Source organism: Vigna radiata, chromosome 11 (assembly GCF_000741045.1).
Source record: "Vigna radiata var. radiata cultivar VC1973A chromosome 11, Vradiata_ver6, whole genome shotgun sequence".
NCBI classification, from domain to species: Eukaryota; Viridiplantae; Streptophyta; class Magnoliopsida; order Fabales; family Fabaceae; genus Vigna; species Vigna radiata.
The window spans coordinates 9,247,750-9,267,267 of record NC_028361.1 but is presented as its reverse complement, the minus strand read 5'-3'; the positions used below and the strand labels follow the sequence as shown (position 1 = coordinate 9,267,267).

The 19,518-nt window shown below is 33.0% G+C and overlaps 1 protein-coding gene across 1 annotated transcript; it reads left to right on the top strand.

Annotated features, from left to right (window-relative positions):
* Positions 1-2,252: 2,252 nt before the first annotated feature.
* LOC106776733 lies at positions 2,253-12,042 on the top strand. Its single transcript, XM_022775994.1, has 9 exons — positions 2,253-2,476; positions 2,734-2,829; positions 5,859-6,181; positions 6,261-6,749; positions 6,861-6,998; positions 7,793-7,846; positions 9,337-9,794; positions 9,878-10,125; positions 12,009-12,042. The coding sequence occupies exons 3-9, from the start codon at positions 5,872-5,874 to the stop codon at positions 12,040-12,042; spliced, it is 1,731 nt and encodes a 576-aa protein (XP_022631715.1). The 5' UTR covers positions 2,253-2,476; positions 2,734-2,829; positions 5,859-5,871.
* The last annotated feature ends 7,476 nt before the right edge of the window (positions 12,043-19,518 follow it).

Sequence of the window (19,518 nt, the reverse complement as noted above, 5' to 3'; positions counted from 1 at the left end):
GGAGCAGCCACCAACTTTCGGTACAAAACTTAATATTTTCTCTGGTAAGCGATTACAGCTATCCTATAAGCGATTACACAGTCTCCTAAGGCACATTTCTCACAATTCCCCACACCTCGCCTTGGTTCAAACAATAGGCTACCAACTTTGTACTCATTTCATATAACTGTACAATATTGACAAAGTTTTAAATACATCAAGTCAATGCTAGCCCCCTTTTCACACTTCCTCCCAACACTTCAATGGCGGACGGACGTGAGAGCATTCGAAAGGGGAAAATAACGAAACCTTTCGATTAATGTGTTCAACGGTGAAATAAGATCCAAAAATACTTCTCCTTCCGACAACAGCTGACAATGCTAGCATTCAATATGCAACTTCAATACTTCAATGGTGGATGGATATGCACGAACACGATTTCGGTGGCGTGCAAACATTTCAGAATGCTGGAGGGAGAGTTTGGTTTCCTGGAGAGAGATAAGTGTTGTCGTGGAGAGAGCGTAGCAGTGACGCCAATACAATTCATTTCCAGCAAATACTTTTCCACAAAGGCCCTTCTCCTAAGGATTTTTCATTTTAAAAAATTCAATTAAAAGAACCAATCAGAGCACGCCACCTGTGGTTGTCAAAATTGTTGTCAAATGGCGTTGTTAAAGTAACATTTTCCTAAAAAATATGTAACGTGCTTTCACTTGAGATATCAATTGAAATGGTGGGATAAGGAGACTTGCTTCATTAAATTCCTAGAAAGTGTCTAAGTTATTTAATGTCATTGTAAGAAAAACAAACGAGTATTTTATCAAAATCTAATAAAAAAATAATATTATGTTAATGAAAAGTGATACAATAAAACATTTAAAAACTTTAAGTTAAAATTATTTTAAAATTATTACAAAAGAGTTTTTAGCATATTTTTTTTTATTTTAATACTATGTTAAAATGTAAAATTTAAATCTAATTCAACATTTTAATTTAATTTTATAACATCAATTTGTAAAATAAATTTATATTCACTTACATGTTATATAAACTCATATATTTATGGTTAATATGAAATCTCCCTTTTTACTCTTTTATTCAATAGTCAATTTTTTTATATGTTTTATCTTTCTTCTTCTCTCTTATTTCTTTATTGAATTTCTTCTCCATTTGCTTGTCTACATGACCCTTTATTTTCCTGGGAACAACTAATAAAAAAGGAACTATGACCATATTTGACGGGTCAAACCAATTAAAAATATGTATAAAAATATCACAGACTTATCTTTTGACTAATCCTTTCTAAAAAAATTATTAAAACAAAAATGACATCTAATATGATAACTACGTAAATATTTTTTTTTTTACAGAATCCAGCATAATTGTTTAAGGCTTAATACTCTTAGTTTTGTTAATTGTATTTAAAGTGGTCGTTTTATTTTTGACTTGTTCAGATGGTTGTAAAGTGGTTCAAGTTAGGTTTTTTTTTTACGGCTTTAAAAATATTAAAGGTGTAATTTTTACTTTAGTCAATATTAAATAATTTGTCTAATTATTTTTTATGTGACAAGTTTAGGTAAATTATTCTTTGTTTTAATTATAGTTTTAGAAACTCTTGCTTTCCATTTTTGAGACAGCGTGAGTTTCTTGTCGCCCAAGAAGATACCCTTCTCTTTCCTCTCTTTTCCTCTGTTTTCGGGTTGACATCCTAGGGAATTTTTTTTCTTTCATTTCTCTTGTTTTGGTTTTGTTCAGGTTTGGACTTCGAATTGAAGTTCTACTTTTGTAATTTTGATCTCGCAATATTGAATTTTCTTTCTTGGATCGAGTTTTTATTTTGTTTTCTCTTGCAACTATGTTTTTAAGTCTGTTAATTTAAGTTTGTTAAAAAAAATTAAGACTTATGCTGTGACAATTTTATAAATAAAAGATATTATTTTAAATCTGTTAAAACAATAAGAGACTTAAATTTCTTGATAACCAGACTTAAATTTTTTAATTTTACATTTAAATTTGGTTTAAACTTTTTTTTAGTCCCTAAATCAGTTTAATCTCCGTTTTTAAAAATGTAAATCTTCCTAAGTTATAAAAAATGTATCAAATGATTCCTTTTTTGACTTGAAATACTTTTTTTGGTTGTTTCTTAACAACTGCTACATCTTTAGATTGTTCTGATTTGTTTCTCATTTTTTATAAATTATGAATCAAACATTTACATTTTTAAAAGCGGAAACTAAACTGAACATCCACAGACTAAAAACAGGTTTAAACCTTTAAATTCCAACATACTTAAATTTATGCTAATTTTAAAATAAAAAATTAAATTTCTTTTTTAATTGCAAACCCTCCCCTTTCTTTCCTTCCCCATCTCTTTCGCTATTTCTCTCCCTCCGCATCTCCACACCAATTTGTTTCCCAATCTCTCATCCACCTGACAACACGACCTTTGGTGGCTCAGCAACAGTGACGTTCTTGATGCTCTCATGCATGATTATTGGTGCGTTTTGGGGGTTAGGGTTTAAAATTAGGGATTTGGGTCTTTTATTCTTGGGGATTAGGATTCAAAATTGGAGATTTGGGTGTCTATTCTGCTTTTGTTTATGTTGCTCTATTGCTAGTTTATAGTTTATAGAAGATGGTGATTGTGGCTAATATTGGCAATAGTATCATCACTTCTTTGAACACTGACATGGGTTACGACATCTTTCATTTTCTTAAATTTTCTTCCCATATCGCACACGGTTTTGGTTACAGGTTTCTGAAATTTTTCGCAAAATTAGTCACTGCTCTGTTATTGCCACTGAATTGGGAAGTACAAGTGTTGGATTCACTGTACTGTGAATGATGAAGGTATGTTTTTTAAGCTGATTAATATATGACAGTGTGATTTTCTAGTTTGCTCCTTGTTGTATCTTGTATACTCTGTTATGCCATATTGTGAAAGGTTGTTATTAGTGGTTGTCGATACGCTGATCTGGTTTATGGAATTAATAATTCCCTCACGCAATTAAATTATCCTCCATGTACCTTTGTTGTATAAATTTTTTTACATTAACGCATGCCATCATGTAACAGTCCAACTTCAATTCCTGATTTTTATATTTATATTTTACATTTAGAAGTAAGGAATATATTTTATAAATAGTAGGAAAATAGAAAGTGTTTTATCTTTACTTGGACCGTATGTACAAATCATACGTATAATTTTTTTTATATTATACTTTAACAACTACCTTTGATACACCATTTTCCATATAAATGAAAAAAAAATGATTTTGCTGCTGTTAATTCTTTTAAAGGCAACCGAATGAGTATGAGTATTTCAGTGTTATTATTGTGAAATTGTTTCCATTCAATTCAATGTTATAAGTTAAGTCTATTATATTCAATTTTATCATATTTTAATAAATATGAGTGGACCTTGCTTGTCCATTATAAAATAACTTTATTTTATTTCACCCATGCTAGCCTTTGTGTATACATGAATTATAGACCAAATTTGTATATTGGTGCTTTAAGTTACTTCACACAAAAAAACACACACATATATATATATATATATATATATATGTGTGTGTGTGAAAGATTTTCTTATTACATAGATAGAATTGAGATTTTATTCATGACCATATTAGTTCATTCACCAAATAGGAATTTTATTTTATTTTCCTTTCTTTTATTTATTCAAAGATGAAATATAATATTTGGCAACTTAATAATTAAGAGAAACAATAAGAAGGAGCTTTAGTACTAAAAAGGATAATTGTGAAAAAAAATATAAATAAATATCTTAATTTTTTTATTGTACATTTCTTCATTTTATTATATTATTTATTATATTTAATTTTCCTTTTTTACATGGCAATAGGCAGACTTATGACAAGTGCATGAAGTCTACAAAGTTATTTCCCTTCAACCCGAAGATTAGGCTTTGATTAGTTGTTATTTAAGTTTTGTTTTTTATTAGATATTATTTAAGTTTTTTTAGGTTACTTAGACTTAAGAGATTAAGTTAAACTACAAATTTTAAGTTAGACATCTTATTTGTTTATTTGGATTTTGAAATTTTATATTATGTATTTGAATTGCACAATTTGAAATATATATTTTATTATGAAATTTTGTTCTATTTTAGATTTTGCTTTCATGATTAAACAAATAAAATTTAAAAAAGTAACATTAAATTTGCTTATTTTTATATATAAATATACAAAGGTTTAAGTCTGGTGGTCAGATTTAGAATTTAAGTTTATTGGTCAACAACAGACTTATCGAATCTAAGTCTGTTATAAAACAAATTTAAAAAGTCCGAAATAACATATTTAAAAAGTCCGAAATAACATTTAAAAAGCCCATGTTGTACTAGTATAAAACAAAAATGACAACTAATATGATAACTTCAAAATATTTTTTTTTTTTTTACAGAATCCAGCTTAATTGTTTAAGGCTTAATACTCTTAGTTTTGTTAATTGTATTTAAAGTGGTCCTTCTATTTTTGAGTTGTTCAGGATGGTCCATATTTTGTAAAATGATTCAAGTTCGTTTTTTTTTTTTTACAACGTTAAAGATGCTAAAGGCGTAATTTTCACTTTAGCTTGAATGACCTGTCTAATTATTCTTTACATGGCAATCTTAGGTGAATTACTCTTTACCTTAATCAGAGTTTTAGAAACTCTTGCCTTCCATTTTTTGGACTAAAAGTTTTAGAAACTCTTGCCTTCCATCTTTTGGACTACCTTTTATTCGAACAAACCCAGCTTGAGTTTCTTGTCGTGCAAGAAGACACCCTCCTATTTCCTCTCTTCTCTATTTTTGGGTTGGCATTCTAGGAAACCTTTCTTTTTTCCTTTTTCTTGTTCTGGTTTTGTTTTTGAAATATATGATCTTGCATTTTGGAGTTTTTTGGACTCTGTATCTGAAATAAAGTTGTGATGGTGGAACAATTTATTACTGTAACATTTTTGCACTGTACTATATTAGTGTGAATACTTTTTTTCTGGACCACATTAGTGTGAACACGGAGCACACTCAGTCATATGCTTGCTTTAATATAAAATAAATTAAAATATATGTCTGCGTCATTGGTAAGTTAGTAAATTTAGTAGCAATGTGAATCTTCAATTAGCACATGAAGCTGTACAACAAATTATCAAATGCTTCTTATATTGGATTTCGTTGAAACAATTTTTTATCTATACATGTTTAACATAAATTAAACTAAAATATATATGAATTCAAAGCGTAATGTACGTAATTAAAATATAGATTATTCACCAAACACACGTAAATTGTGAAATCGTAGTAGATTTGCTTATGTAAACAAATATAATATAATAATAGTACTAAATATACTTAAATAATAATAAAAAATATTAAACATATTTTAATAATATTAGAAAATATATAAAAATATAATAGAAGTGTATAAAAATATGATAAGAATAGCAAAATTATGAAATAATAATAATTTCAAATATAAAATTATTACTTAATTTATTTAAATTAATCACTAACTATTATTTAATTTTAACATAACTTATTCTAATTAAATTTGTTTTAAATTATTTTTAGGAGCAAAAATCATTCAATTTAATAAATCAAAATAATATATTTAATATATTCTTTAATTTTCATAAATTTAAAGGAGATAACAAAATACAAATAGCATACAAAATCCTTAGAGAAACGCTAGATTTTCGTTATGCAGTGTTTGGTACAACCAACTTCAAATTATTTGAAATCTACCAAGTCTTCAGAGGAGTGAAAAAGTCATTTTTGAGAAATGTACAAAAATATCCTTCTCTTGAACAATTCAGCATACTAACAACAAAAAAAGAGAATTATGTTCTTGTCTGTAAAGGATGTGAAACAAGGAAAGGCAAGGAAGTGTAATGGAAAGCATTTGTGTTGCATCGCGCGGAATAGTTCGTGAAGAGCTCACAAGATACAACTATCAAGAATGGAAAATTCTAATGAAAAATTACCTGAGAGGGGAAAATCTGTGGGATGTTGTGGAAAGTGGCTCTGTTTCGACATCCATTGATGCACAGAGAGACGCAAAGGCTCTGCATATCATTCAACTATCATGTGCACCAAATATTTTTGATCAAATTAAACACTTTCAAACTGCCCACATAGCTTGGAAACACTTGGCTGAAGTTTGCAGGCCTAAGTTTAAAATCCAACCGCGTATTCGACCAGGTACTAAGTGTTTAGATTCATCTTCAGATTTTCTTTATATAAAGTATATATTTACATAATGTGAATGAGATACACACAGTTGTTGTATCCAACGTCAGTGAGCACAAAGCTCTATACAAGTTTGTGGAAAACGGTGATTGGGAAGGCACAAGCTTATACTTGAGAGATCAACCAAATGCCATATTTTGGACTCCGCCTTCAGGTAGGACGGTTCTTCATATTGCAACAATAGAAGGACACATGACAATTGTGGAGGGGTTAGTGTATTTAGGGAAGAAGCAATTAGTAGAAATGCAGGATGAGGATGGTAATACTGCTCTTGCTCTTGCTGCTGGTTACACTGAAAATGTTAATATAGCAACAAGTATGGTAAATGTGGAAGGTGGCGAAGAAGTGCTTGCTATAGAAAACAAAGAGGGTGAGATCCCTCTTCTTCTGGCTGCTAATTCAGGACGCAAAAGAATGACTCGTTACCTTTTCCTTAAAACTCCTTCCCATGTCATCCATCACCAGTCTTCACACAATCGAGTTTTGCTGCTGAAACTATGCATCCAAGCGCATATATTCGGTAAGCAAATCAACCACACATTCATATACTCTGTTTCCTTCATTCTCTTTGATAGCATGTTTAAGGAAAAAGAAGATAATTCTGAAATGGTTGAATGGTTTGAACTCGCAGATGTGGCTTTGAAATTGCTTGAATCTTACGAGGAACTGCCCATTGAATTCTTACCCGTCTTGAATGAATTGGCTCGAATGCCTTCTGCACATTTACAGGCCGACCTTTGGCAGATAATAGTTTACATTTTTAAAAAGGGTAAGATTTCCCTCTTTTTTATCTAATGCTTTCTTTTTTCTCTAGCATTAATTAGCCACTCAATTATGTTTTTTTTTTTGGAAGAAAGCATTCAATCCATGGAATTTTTACTTTTTCATAATCTCTTTAATAACTGATGAAACATTATTTATCAATAAATTAGAATGGTGTATTTAAAAATGAAAAATTATAATTGAAATAGTATTTTAACCATGAGATCATCTTTCTGCATTCGAATACTGAACCTAACTTATTACAATATCATCTACTTCATAATTACAACAAAATATTCTTTAAATCTAACAATTAAAAAAAACTAATATCAATTAACTTATTCCTAGTGTAATTTCTACTACTTTTTCCCAAAAGTTCTAGATTAAAAAAATTACCATTTGAATAAAAAAAAAGTAAACAATTTCACACACGTAGCAAACAAAAAATAAAAGAAGTTACATAAGTTTGAGTTTAATTGCATCCAATCATAAGGTTAAATACTTCAGAGTATGTAGAGAAAAGTATTGATAGAAATTGAAACCTTGGAACATATTTTACAATTGAGTCTAAGATCTTTGAAATTACTTGTAATATAATTCAAATATAAAAAAGTAATTATTAGTTTTTCAAGTTAACACTGCTCTTTTTCAACATAAAAAAATAAGTATAATATTGTAACTGTTATATTTCTAACTCACTTAATTATGCATATATGTATGTAATACATAAGCTAAAATAATTGTAAAGCAGAAAGTAAAAGATATGCGACTGACTTAAACTTCTTCTTATGGTTCTTTCAGGTAATTTAATCGATTTGATTTCGATAATGATGCTCATGGGTAAAAAGTTGCTGGGTAAGTATTGCTTTGTCCTTTGATTCATCTGGTTGCTTTTATCACATATTTACATAGGATCACATACATGTAAATATTATCTATAAGTGATTTAAACGAATTTTGACGCCTAAAAGTATTAATTTGGAAAGTTAAATTAAAATCATTAATTTTAAAAAATCGAGCTATGTCTCTGTTTTCAAATGAGTGTCTAATATTGATTGAAAAACACATAACATTACAATATATATATATATATATATATATATATATATATATATATATATTATAATTTTAGAGAGTATTATATGTATAAGTTAGGTATTAATGTTTAAATGGTCATTAGTTAATTAGAAATCCATTTAGACACTATTCATTTAGTAATGTGAATGGATCAATTTATAATGGAATTCACAAACTAATTATGATTTTTATTTATAATAATGATTATTTTAAATATCAATAATTTTAAGTTTTTAAATTCATATCTAAATTAATCAAATAGTAATTAATTTTTTTTTAAATTGGTTCCTATTTAAATATTTTTTATAATGTGTATTGTGTTTAATCTTTATAAAATGAATAAATTTTGGTTTTAATTTCGTAAAATGTTTCTTAATCTTAATTTCATCAAAATCTGAAATAATTATTTTTTATCTTAAAATTTGTTTTAAAGTACGCAAATAATATTTATTTTAAAGATTTATAATTTTTTTTAAAGAAATCACCTTGTTACATTATATCATGGACAGTAAACGGTGCTACTTGCCCTTGTTAGGTCACATTTGACTAAATATATTATATTGATAACAAATGCTACATAACAATATTCTAAAAAAAAGTAACTGTTTGAAAATGAAAGTCTGATGCTTTTCTATGAGGTTTAAAGTTAAAATTGGATAATTTTATAAGAAATAAAAATATTTAAATAATTTTGTTATTCCATGATGCTATGTGTATCAACCAAGCAATTTTGAATTTACATACTAATAATATAGTAACTTATACAATTTAACTTATGAGAATAACCAAGCTCTATTCAACCTACCAAGTTGATTATTTATTTGACTTGATATAATTCAGCGTGTCTAATTAAAATTAAATTGATAATGTGTTCTTGAGTTGAACTGGTTGAGTCATCGAATTTAAAATAATGTTTGTTAAATGTGATTAAAGTTTATAAACTAAAAACGTTTATGTGGATATGGATTTTAAAATAATGTTTGTTAAGAATTAAAGATGTGATGATATTTTTGTTGTTTGATTTGAATTCCAAATCAATTTGGATTAGCGTATTAAACTCTTATTTAAAAAAAATACAAACTCAAACAACTTAAAAAAATGTAATAATCGATTTAAAATTACACTAATGATAACTATTTAGATTTATCAATTGCAATAAATTCTGTCTACGGAGTTTAAGGAGGGTTAATTCAGAAATTGTTTGTTGGTTCAAATGATAGTAAAACCAAACCATACAAGTAATTTTGTTTTCCCTCCCATTGTTTCAGGATTCGCAAGGAATTTATTTGGATTGAAATCCAAAAATAGAGAGAGTATATTTGGACACAAGAATGAATTTCTACAAATATTAAGGTACTACAAAGATAATGTTCCTAAGTTTAATAGTTCACAACTGCGGGATGCTTTTGTGTATGACGCCATGTTGGAAGCAGCAAAACATGGAAATGTTGAGTTCATAAATGCTATGTGGGAGGCTAACCATGACCTCTTATGGGCAATGGACGATCATGGAAGAGACATATTTTCGTATGCGGTTCTTCATCGCAAACGCAATGTCTTCCAACTCATGCTTACTCTATGTGGAAATAAGGATATAATTAACTATTCAACAGATATGTTTGGCAATAACCTATTGCATTTGGCGGCACATTTAGGACCTTTGTCTGATATGAATCGCGGAGATGTTGCTGCTTGGCAAATGAAAATAGAAGTTGAATGGTTTAAGGTGCATTCATCTTCATCAGTTTTTTCTCTCTCTAGTGCAATATATAGTCCATGCATGCATTAACGTGAATGAAATGAGTGCAGGCGGTGGAGGAAGTTGTGCATGTGAAGTGTAGAGAAGCCAAAAATGATGAAGGTAAGAAGCCTGAAGAGATATTTATTGAAACGCACAAGGAGCTGATGAAAGATGGAGAAAAATGGATAAAGGAAACAGCTGGGACATTTGCAATTGTGGGTGTTCTCGTTATAACTGTCATGTTCACTGCAATATTCACTGTCCCAGGGGGTCTCCGTCAAGACACTGGAATGCCGATTCTGGTAAAGGAAAAACGGTTTATTGTAGCTGATATATATATTACATCAGCTACAATAAACATGTATATATATATATATAACGTGTATATATACATGTGTATAGTGTATATATACACGTTATATAATGTATATACTATATAACGTGTATATATATACGTGTACATATACATATATACACGTTATATTGTACACGTTATATATATAACGTGTATATATATATATACACACGTTATATATATACACGTTATATATATAACGTGTATATATGTATATATATATAAGTTATATGTATATTTAATATATATATATATATATATATATATATATTTATATATATAACTTAAAAAATATAAAAATATAAATTACATTTTTTATTTTTATTGATAAAAAATATAAATTTTGTTATAAAAAAGTTGTCTTAAAAAATTAATTATTTTTTTATGTGAACAATTTTTTTTATTAATATTTTATTATTAAATAAAGTTTTTTTGACAAAACGAAACCGTTGAACTGAAATTAGAGAATATGTAAGAGTAGATACAGTTCTCACAGTTAACTGAAATGTAACTGTTAAAATAGTATGTTAGTAAAAGTGGATAAGTTATTTTTAATATTAACTACAGTACAGTACAGTTCAGTTATTTTTGCCCGTTAAAGGATGTATGATTATAAGACATTACACCGAAGGAAATAAGACAATTTTTTTTTGTCTATAAAAGGGAATGTGTGTATAGGATTACAGCTACCAACATACTTTTTCTATTTTATGATTTGGAATATGTTAAATGATCTTTTGTGTTTGTAATTTTATATTTTCTTATGGGTTTTAAAAGTATTACAACATTCTAAATACCTTTATATTCATCAATTCTCTATTAATGATAAAAAATATGATATTGAAAATATATTTATTAAAAAGTTTAAAGAATAATAATGATGTATTATTTCAAAGAGTAGAATAATTTATATATATATATATATATATATATATATATATATATATATATATATATATATATATATTAATTCTTCATTTATTAAAGGAATGATAAAGACACAAATATGCATAAATTAAAATAATATCTAAATTATAACTAACGTAATATTTGATTGTTTAAGATTCGTTAATAGAATATTTGACATATTTTAACACCCCAGTCAAGTTGGTGCATGAATATCACACATTCCCAACTTGAATAGAGACTCATTAAACAATCTTCTTGACACTCTTTTGGTAAGAACATTAGTTAACTACAATTCTGATATTACAAAAGGAAAAAAAAATATTCCGACTAAAATCTTCTTTTTGATGAAATGTCTATCAATCTCCACATGCTTTGTTCTATCGTGTTGCACAGGATTGTGAGCAATTGCTATAGCCGAAGTATTGTCACAATACAAAGTCATAGCTTCATTTGGTTTAAATCTCAAATCTGAAAGCACATTTTTAATCCACAAAAGTTCACATACACCTAGTGTCATGCCTCCGAATACTGCTTCAGCACTAGATCTTGCTATTACAAGTTGCTTTTACTCCTCCAGGTTACAAGATTCCCTCCTACAAAAGTAAAGTATCCAGAGGTAGATCTTCTATCATCTTTTGAACCTGCTCAATCTGCACCAGTTTACCCTTCTACATTTAAGTTTCCATAATTTAAGAACAAAATTTCTTTTCTACGAGCAAACTTTAAATATCTCAAAATCCTCTCAACAGCATCCATATGAAGCTTTCATGGATTATGCAAAAATTGACTAACAACATTCATTGCATAGGTGATATCAGGATGTGTATGACACAAATATATCAATTTTTGCACCAGCCTTTGGTATCTTCCTCCGTCTATGCTTGTTGAATTTGAGCATTGAAAGAATTTATGATTTTTTTCAATTGGTGTATCAGTTGGTTTACTCCCAAGCAGCCCAGTTTCCGATAGTAAATCAATATAGAATATTTTCTTTGGCATAGAAATATACCATGTTTTGATCTAGCTACTTCAATACCCAAAAAATATTTGAGGTTTACAAGTTGTTTCATCTCAAATTCAGATGCAAGGTATTGTTGTAAACTAGAAATCTCATCTTGGTCATTTCCTGTAACAATCATGTCATCTACATATATAATTAAAGCTGTAATTTTTCTTTTTCTTCTCTTCAAAAATAAGGTGTGATCAAAGTTACTTGCTCTATAGCCAAAAGCCTTCATAGACTTGGTAAACCTTTTAAACCATGTTCTTGGGGATTGTTTTAATCCATATAGAGCCTTCTTTAATTTTCAAACCTTCATTCCAATTGAATATGTCATGCCTAGTGGAGAATCCAAATAAATTCATTTTGAAATTTCTCCATGTAGGAAAGCATTTTCCACATCAAAATGTAGAAGAGGTCAATCTTGGTTTGCAGCTAGCGACAAAAGTATTCTCACAATATTGAGCTTGGCTACTGGTGTGAAGGTCTCTTGGTAATCTACACCATAAGACTAAGTGTAACCTTTAGTCACATGTCGTGCTTTATACTTCTCAATAGTTCCATCGGCTTTATGCTTAATTGTAAAGACCCATTTGCAACCCATGGTTTTCTTCCCTCTTGGTAAGGGTACAAGATTTGAAATGTTGTTTTTCTCTAAAGCTGCCATCTCCTCAACTATTGCTTCGGTCCATCTAGGATCTGCCAAAGCTTCCTGTATATTACTAGGAATAAAAATTGAAGAATACAAATTATGGATATGATAACCTATGAGATGACACATATTTACTAATGGGATATTTAACTTTGGCTTGAAGGTCTGGTTCATATTTAGTTGGAGGTTGACCACAGTTAGAAGGAGGTAGAAGAATATATTGAACAATAGTATACTTAATGTTTGGTTACAAGAAAAGCTGGATTTACCAAGGGCTTATTACCGAAGGCTTTGAAGCCGCCGGTATTGAGGTGATTACCGAAGGCTTTTGAGCCATCGGTAAGTTCATCAGTGATTTAACCTCGAATTGGGGTTTTCGTTCCCCAATTTCATTTTCTACACTTCGTCGCTTTCATCTGTCTCTCCCTTTCTTCACTTCCCTCCCTTTCATCAAGCTCCGTGACTTTCTTGGTTAGTCACTGCTGGTAGTCGTTGACGGTGGTCTTGGGCTAGGGTTCGTTGGTCACAGTTCTTTCACTGTGCGTGCTGGTTTGGGGAGTCTTGGGCTAGGGTTCATCGTGGGGTGGTTGCTGCGTTGAGGGCTGGTGGTGTCGACGTTGAGGGCTGGTGTTGTCATGCTCGTCAAGGGCTATCTTGGTTGAGGTAAGTTCCACAAAATTTCATTCACATTGTCATTTAACTCTGCCTTTTCTAATTCTTGAACTTGTTTCAACTTCAATTCGGCTTCAATTTCCTGCCACCAAAGATACATTATCATTCTCTTTTGTATGCATATATAAGGTTATGAGAATATTGATGTTTTGTAAGATTTGATTAATTTTTTCATTGCTTATTTTGAGCTTTATCTGAGTGAAGTTAGATAAGTTTGAATACAGAGCAAACAAGTGCAAAGTCTAGGATCAAAATTTAAATATCTTATCTCTAGCATGCTGATTAGGTCATAAGAATTTTGTGGTCAGTTAGAAAATGTATTAAAAGAGATAGACCAAACACAGGTTATGAACACTGAAAGTGAAAATCTAGTTCATGAGTTTTGAGATTCTAGAACAAAATCTATAAGTTTTTGTTTTGTTATTGCATCACAGGATGTTCTTTTTCTTTGTATGAAGGTTAGATATTTGGTTTCATGTGTTACTGTGTTTGTATTTGATCTTGTGAAAGAATCTCACTAGATTTACCTTTCAGCATATGCATGTAATTATGTTTAATAGAGTATGAGATGTATGTTTGTTAAATGATGCTTGTTTGAACGTATGATGAAGTTGTTTGAAGTTATAAAAGGTATATAGTGAAAAGGAAATGTTATTGGACTGGTTTTTGGTATAAACTGAAGCTTTGGTAGGTGAATTTTTAAAAGAGTCATTTTGGAACCATAAGATGTTAGGGAGCTATTTTCATATCATTACAAACTTGTCAAGGACTTTAATTGACTATAAATCTGATGTTAAGTTGATAAATAGTGAATATGTTGAGTTTTAACTCAGTGCATTATGTTTTGCTATTTAAAATTGTTCGTTAAGTTGGTAAATAGTGGCGGCGGGAGGATGGTGGTATTGCGGCGTGAGGACGTAGGGTTGTCGCTACGTGTGGAGGTAGGGTTGCTGCGTTTTGCTATTTAAAATTGTTCGTTATTGCTGCGTTTTGTAATTCCTGCATTTTGGTAATTAAAATTGTTCGTTATTGTACACGGTTTTAGGCTTTCGATCAAGGGCTGAGGCACAAAACTTTTTGAAGCTTCGAACACAGTGGGTTCAAGTTGGTTGCAAAAGTCTGATTGTTGAAGGGCTGCACTCAAGTGTCCAAGAGTTCATCATTTCCAGGTAGGTAAAGTTTGTCCTCTTCTATTTGCCTTCCTTAATTTTGGTGCTCATATACTATCTTGAATCCCCCAACTTGATTTCCTGCTTTTGATGCTTAAATACCATTTTGATAGTTAATTTTGGATGGTTTATTTGAATTGATGAATGTTTCATGCATGTGTGTTGGTGGTCTCACGCAGACAATAATCAATTACATTATTAATTTCATCTAAAGTAGTATTACTAAAGATAAGATCAGAAGGTACCTCTAAAGAGTCAAGTTGAACCTGCGGAGAAGATTGAGCCAATTGGTTATGATCAAAATATTATCCAGAAAATAAGTGTCCATATTTAGGATTGGCTCACTTCTTGCAGAATGATCCTCACGATAATTTATCTTTACAATCAAACATACTAACATCATGATTATGCACTTTACTTTCATTGTCTCCCTAGAGTGGAGAATCAACATAAAAAAATCCATGCTCATTCAAATCCATAGAAATATAAAATTTCTTTTATGGTGGATGTTAAGCACGATAACCTTTTTTAGTTGATCTATACCCAACAAAAACACATTTGATCTCGCGTTCTTCAAGCTTTGTATGTTGATGTGGGTGTAAGTGAATATATATAACGCATCCAAAAATATGAGGTGGTAAAAAACTATGGGAGGAAGGATACAATGATCAGACAATATATCAAAAGGCCTTCGAAAGTTAAGCACACTATAAGGGGTCCGATTAATTAAATAAACAGTAGAGCTCACAACCTCACCTCATAAATGAGATGGGACATTACCATTTATCAAAAGTGAATAAGGAGATGTAATTTGATGCAAGATGCCTTTAGAGTTCATGAACTCTGTTAATTCAGTCTTAAAATATTCCCCTCCATTGTTTGATCGAATAACCTTAATAGATGTGTTAAATTGTGTAACGATCAGATGATAGAAGAAACGAACCCCATCACACACCTCACTTTTATGTTTAAGCAAATATACCCACGTTACCCGAATACAATCATCAACAAAATTGATAAACCATTTTTTCCATTATGTGTAGATTGTGGGACAGGGCCCCAAACATCTGTGTGAATTAATGAAAAAGGAAAATCAGATTTGTTATTGCTTAAAGGAAATACAACACGATAATTTTTTACCATAACACAAGTTTCACAAAAAAAATCAGAAATATTGCATTTATGAAATAGTGATGGAAATAATTTTATCTTGTATGTGATCATTCGCAAGACAAATCAACCCTCTTTTATGGGTTTGTTGTGAGACATTTTCAAGATAATATAGTCATTCACTCTCTCTACCATTGACAATCTTCTCCTTGGAATGAATGTTCTGAAAAAGACAATGGGTTGGATAAAACAAGGCAAAACAAGAATGAGATTTGGTTAACTTGCTGACGAAGATAAGATTACAGTTTAAGGAACAAATAAAACATCAAGGGTGAGAGTGTTACAATACATATACCTTCAATAGGAGATGAGACCCCATTGGCATTAATAATAACAGTTTTATAACAATTATAGGAAAAATTAGTAAATATATGACGATCACAAGTCATATGATCAATAATACGTGAATCAATTATCTATTTACTATCCTTAGTAATAAGAAGGTTAAAAGCTCTTTTTGGTCCCAGTTTTGGTTGGGAAAATTCGAAATGGTCCCTGGGTTTATTTTGTGTTTAATTTCGTCCCAAAGAACGAATTTGGAGTTCAATTAAGTCCTTTTTAGTAACTCCGTTAAAATTCTTAACGGCAACGTGTCCAGATATGCAACTGTTGAGTGAGGTGTCAGTTTTTTGCTGACTGGAAATCCTTTTCAGTTGGAATTAGGATTTTTTAAAAAATTTAGAAGGGCAAAGTGGGAAAAAAAGAAAGACTTTCTTCTTCCTCTGAAACCCTAATTCCCAAACCCCAACCGTCGACCACCGACCACCGTCCATCATCTTCTTCCTCGCACGCCGTCAGCAACCATCGCACCTCGCACCTCGCACCTCCATCACTGTCGCACCTTCATCACCATTGCACCTCCATCACCCTCGCACCTACATCACCCTCGCACCTCCATCACCGTCGCATCTCGCACCTGCAGAAAACAAACCCAAAGGCAGAAACGGGAACCACCGTGGCAGCCTCCAGCATTTTCCAATTCCACTTCATGTGCCCTTTTCCCTAAATCTGAACCCTAATTTTGGGTGGAAAGGGATCTTCATCTTCTCTGCCATGAACACATCTGCAACTCAGCTTCAACACACATTCATGGCTGCTGCTACCACCAAGCCGCCACCTTGAAGCTTCTTCTTCATATCTCGCACCTGCAAGCAAACCAAAATCACACAACCATCACGGTCTCGCCTCGACCATTCTCGTCGCGCCGTCGTGCCTCACAGGTTTGATCCTCTCCAACGCAAGCCACCCGGCCTTCGTCACGCGCAACCTAGACATCACCATCGCACCTCCATCACTGTCGCATCTCGCACCTGCAAAAAACAAACCCAAAAGGAGAAACGGAAACCACCGTGGCAGCCTCCAGCATTTTTTGATTTGCGCAGGCACACCAAGGGCAAACCCCTCTTTCCCAAATCTGAATCCTAATTTTGGGTGGAAAGGGAGCGGACACGTGGCGCGCTCTCACGGGGCAAACCCCTTTCTGCCCACTTTGTCCTTCTAAAATTCTGATTCCAACTGAAAAGGATTCCCAGTCAGCAAAAAACCTGACACCTCACTCAACAGTTGCACATCTGGACACGTTGCAGTTAAGAATTTTAACGGAGTTACTAAAAAGGACTTAATTGAACACCAAATTCGTTCTTTGGGACGAAATTGAACACAAAATAAACCCAGGGACCATTTCGAATTTTCCCAACCAAAACTGGGACCAAAAAGAGCTTTTAACCTAACAAGAAAGATTAAGGGCAGAGTTAGATATACCTGACTTGGTCACAAATCCATAACTCTTGGAAGCCGCGAAAGTTTCATAATCATGTTTATCTGGTTGATTTTCATCGGAAGAAGTCATCAGAAATATTCAATGAAAAAAAAAGAAACATGAATTTCTATATTATAGAGGATATCAAGTGTTTGACTCTTAATACCATATTAAAAAAAGTTTAAAGAATATTTCTCATGTATTATTTCAAAAAATAGAATATCATATATATATATATATATATATATATATATATATATATATATATATATATATATATATATATATATATATATATATATATATTGTTTCGGTCGGGTTTGGAGGTCCCTTATAACATTCCTGACGGGGACTTGCTGGAGGCCGGACGGTCGTCAGGGTTCTCTTCAAACTCAAGGTGGTTCATTCTCCCTCCTTCCTTCTTCTCCAAGCCGGGCGGGGGCGGGTACCTGCCAAAGGCATTCCGATGCTCAAGTCAGTAAAAGTGACCGAACGGTCGTCAATATAAGAGATGCATGTAGTGTGCATAATATATATCGTGTCCCAAAATCATACCTGAGACCTTTATTTATACTAGTTGTAATGGGCTTTTACCTTTCGTGGGCTTGATGACGGCCCAATCACACCTTAACCTCCATTAGGGACTTTAATCAATTATTATCGTTTATAATATGTCCATGTGGTCGACCTGCTGGTTCGTCGACCCGGATGGTCGGCCTGGTGGTTGGTCGGTCTGGATGATCGGCCTGGTGACTCGGATGGTCGGCCTGGATGATCAGTCTGGTGACCCAGATGATCGGCTGGTGACCCGGATGATCGGCCTGGATGATCGGCCCGGTGACCCAGATGGCCGGCTTGGTGACCCGAATGGTCGGCCTNGATGATCGGCCTGGTGACCCGGATGATCGGCCTGGTGACCCGGATGGTCGGCTTGGATGATCGGCCTGGTGACCCAGATGATCGGCCTGGTGACCCGGATGATCGACCTGGATGATCGGCCCGGTGACCCAGATGGCCGGCTTGGTGACTTGAATGGTCGGCCTGGATGATCGGCCTGGTGACCCGGATGGTCGGCCTGGTGGTTGACCCAGATGGTCGGCCTGGATGATCGGCCTGGAGGTGCCTAGGAGACCGTACGGTCCCTGGGGTACTGTACGGTACATCAGCCCCCCAAGCCCGAGCATTATGTCAATGATGCGATGGGTTTTAGTATGTGGCTCTCCTGGAAAGGTCGAGTGGCTTGGTTTGCTTTTGCCTTTGAGTCGCCTCTTCTTGTTGATGAGTGGACGGGCCACTGATCCTGCTTAAGTGATGTTGTGGAGATCTTCGATNAGGCCAACCGAGGTTCCTTTGTTGTTGATCCACGGTCGTCGACCTTCGGAAAGGCCGGCCGGGATTCTTTTTGTGTAAGATCCAGTCGCCGACCTTCGAAAAGGTCGGCCGAGATTCTTTTTGTTGAAGATCCACGGTCGTCGACCTTCGGAAAGGCCGGCCGGGGTTCTTTTTGTTGAAGATCCATGGTCGCCGACCTTCGGAAAGGCCGGCCGAGGTTCTTTTTGTTGAAGATCCACGGTCGCCGACCTTCGGAAAGGCCGGCCGGGATTCTTTTTGTTGAAGATCCACGGTCGCCGACCTTCGGAAAGGCCGGCCGGGACTCTTTTTGTTGAAGATCCACGGTAGCCGACCTTCGGAAAGGCCGGCCGGGGTTCTTTTTGTTGAAGATCCACGGTCGCCGACTTTCGGAAAGGCCGGTCGGGATTCTTTTTGTTGAAGATCCACGGTCGCCGACCTTCGGAAAGGCCGGCCGGGACTCTTTTTGTTGAAGATTCACGATTGTCCAAAGAGCCGGATGATTGAGGCCGAAGGGCCGAGCAAAATTTGCTGATGGGCCGAATTCTTGCTGTCAAATGTGGCTAAGTACCTGTGAGGTCGAATGGCCGAGCAGTTGAGGCCGAAGGGCCGAAATCTAGATGTCAGATTTGGCTAAGTACCTGTGAGGCCGAATGGCCGAGCAGTTGAGGCC

Excerpts from the sequence above, each read along its gene's own strand:
- LOC106776733 (XM_022775994.1), top strand. The coding sequence starts at position 5,872 with ATGGAAAGCATTTGTGTTGCATCGCGCGGAATAGTTCGTGAAGAGCTC. Across the intron at positions 9,795-9,877 it reads TAGAAGTTGAATGGTTTAAG|GCGGTGGAGGAAGTTGTGCA; the intron begins GTGCATTCATCT and ends AAATGAGTGCAG. Across the intron at positions 10,126-12,008 it reads ATTCTGGTAAAGGAAAAACG|TTGGTTTACTCCCAAGCAGC; the intron begins GTTTATTGTAGC and ends TTGGTGTATCAG.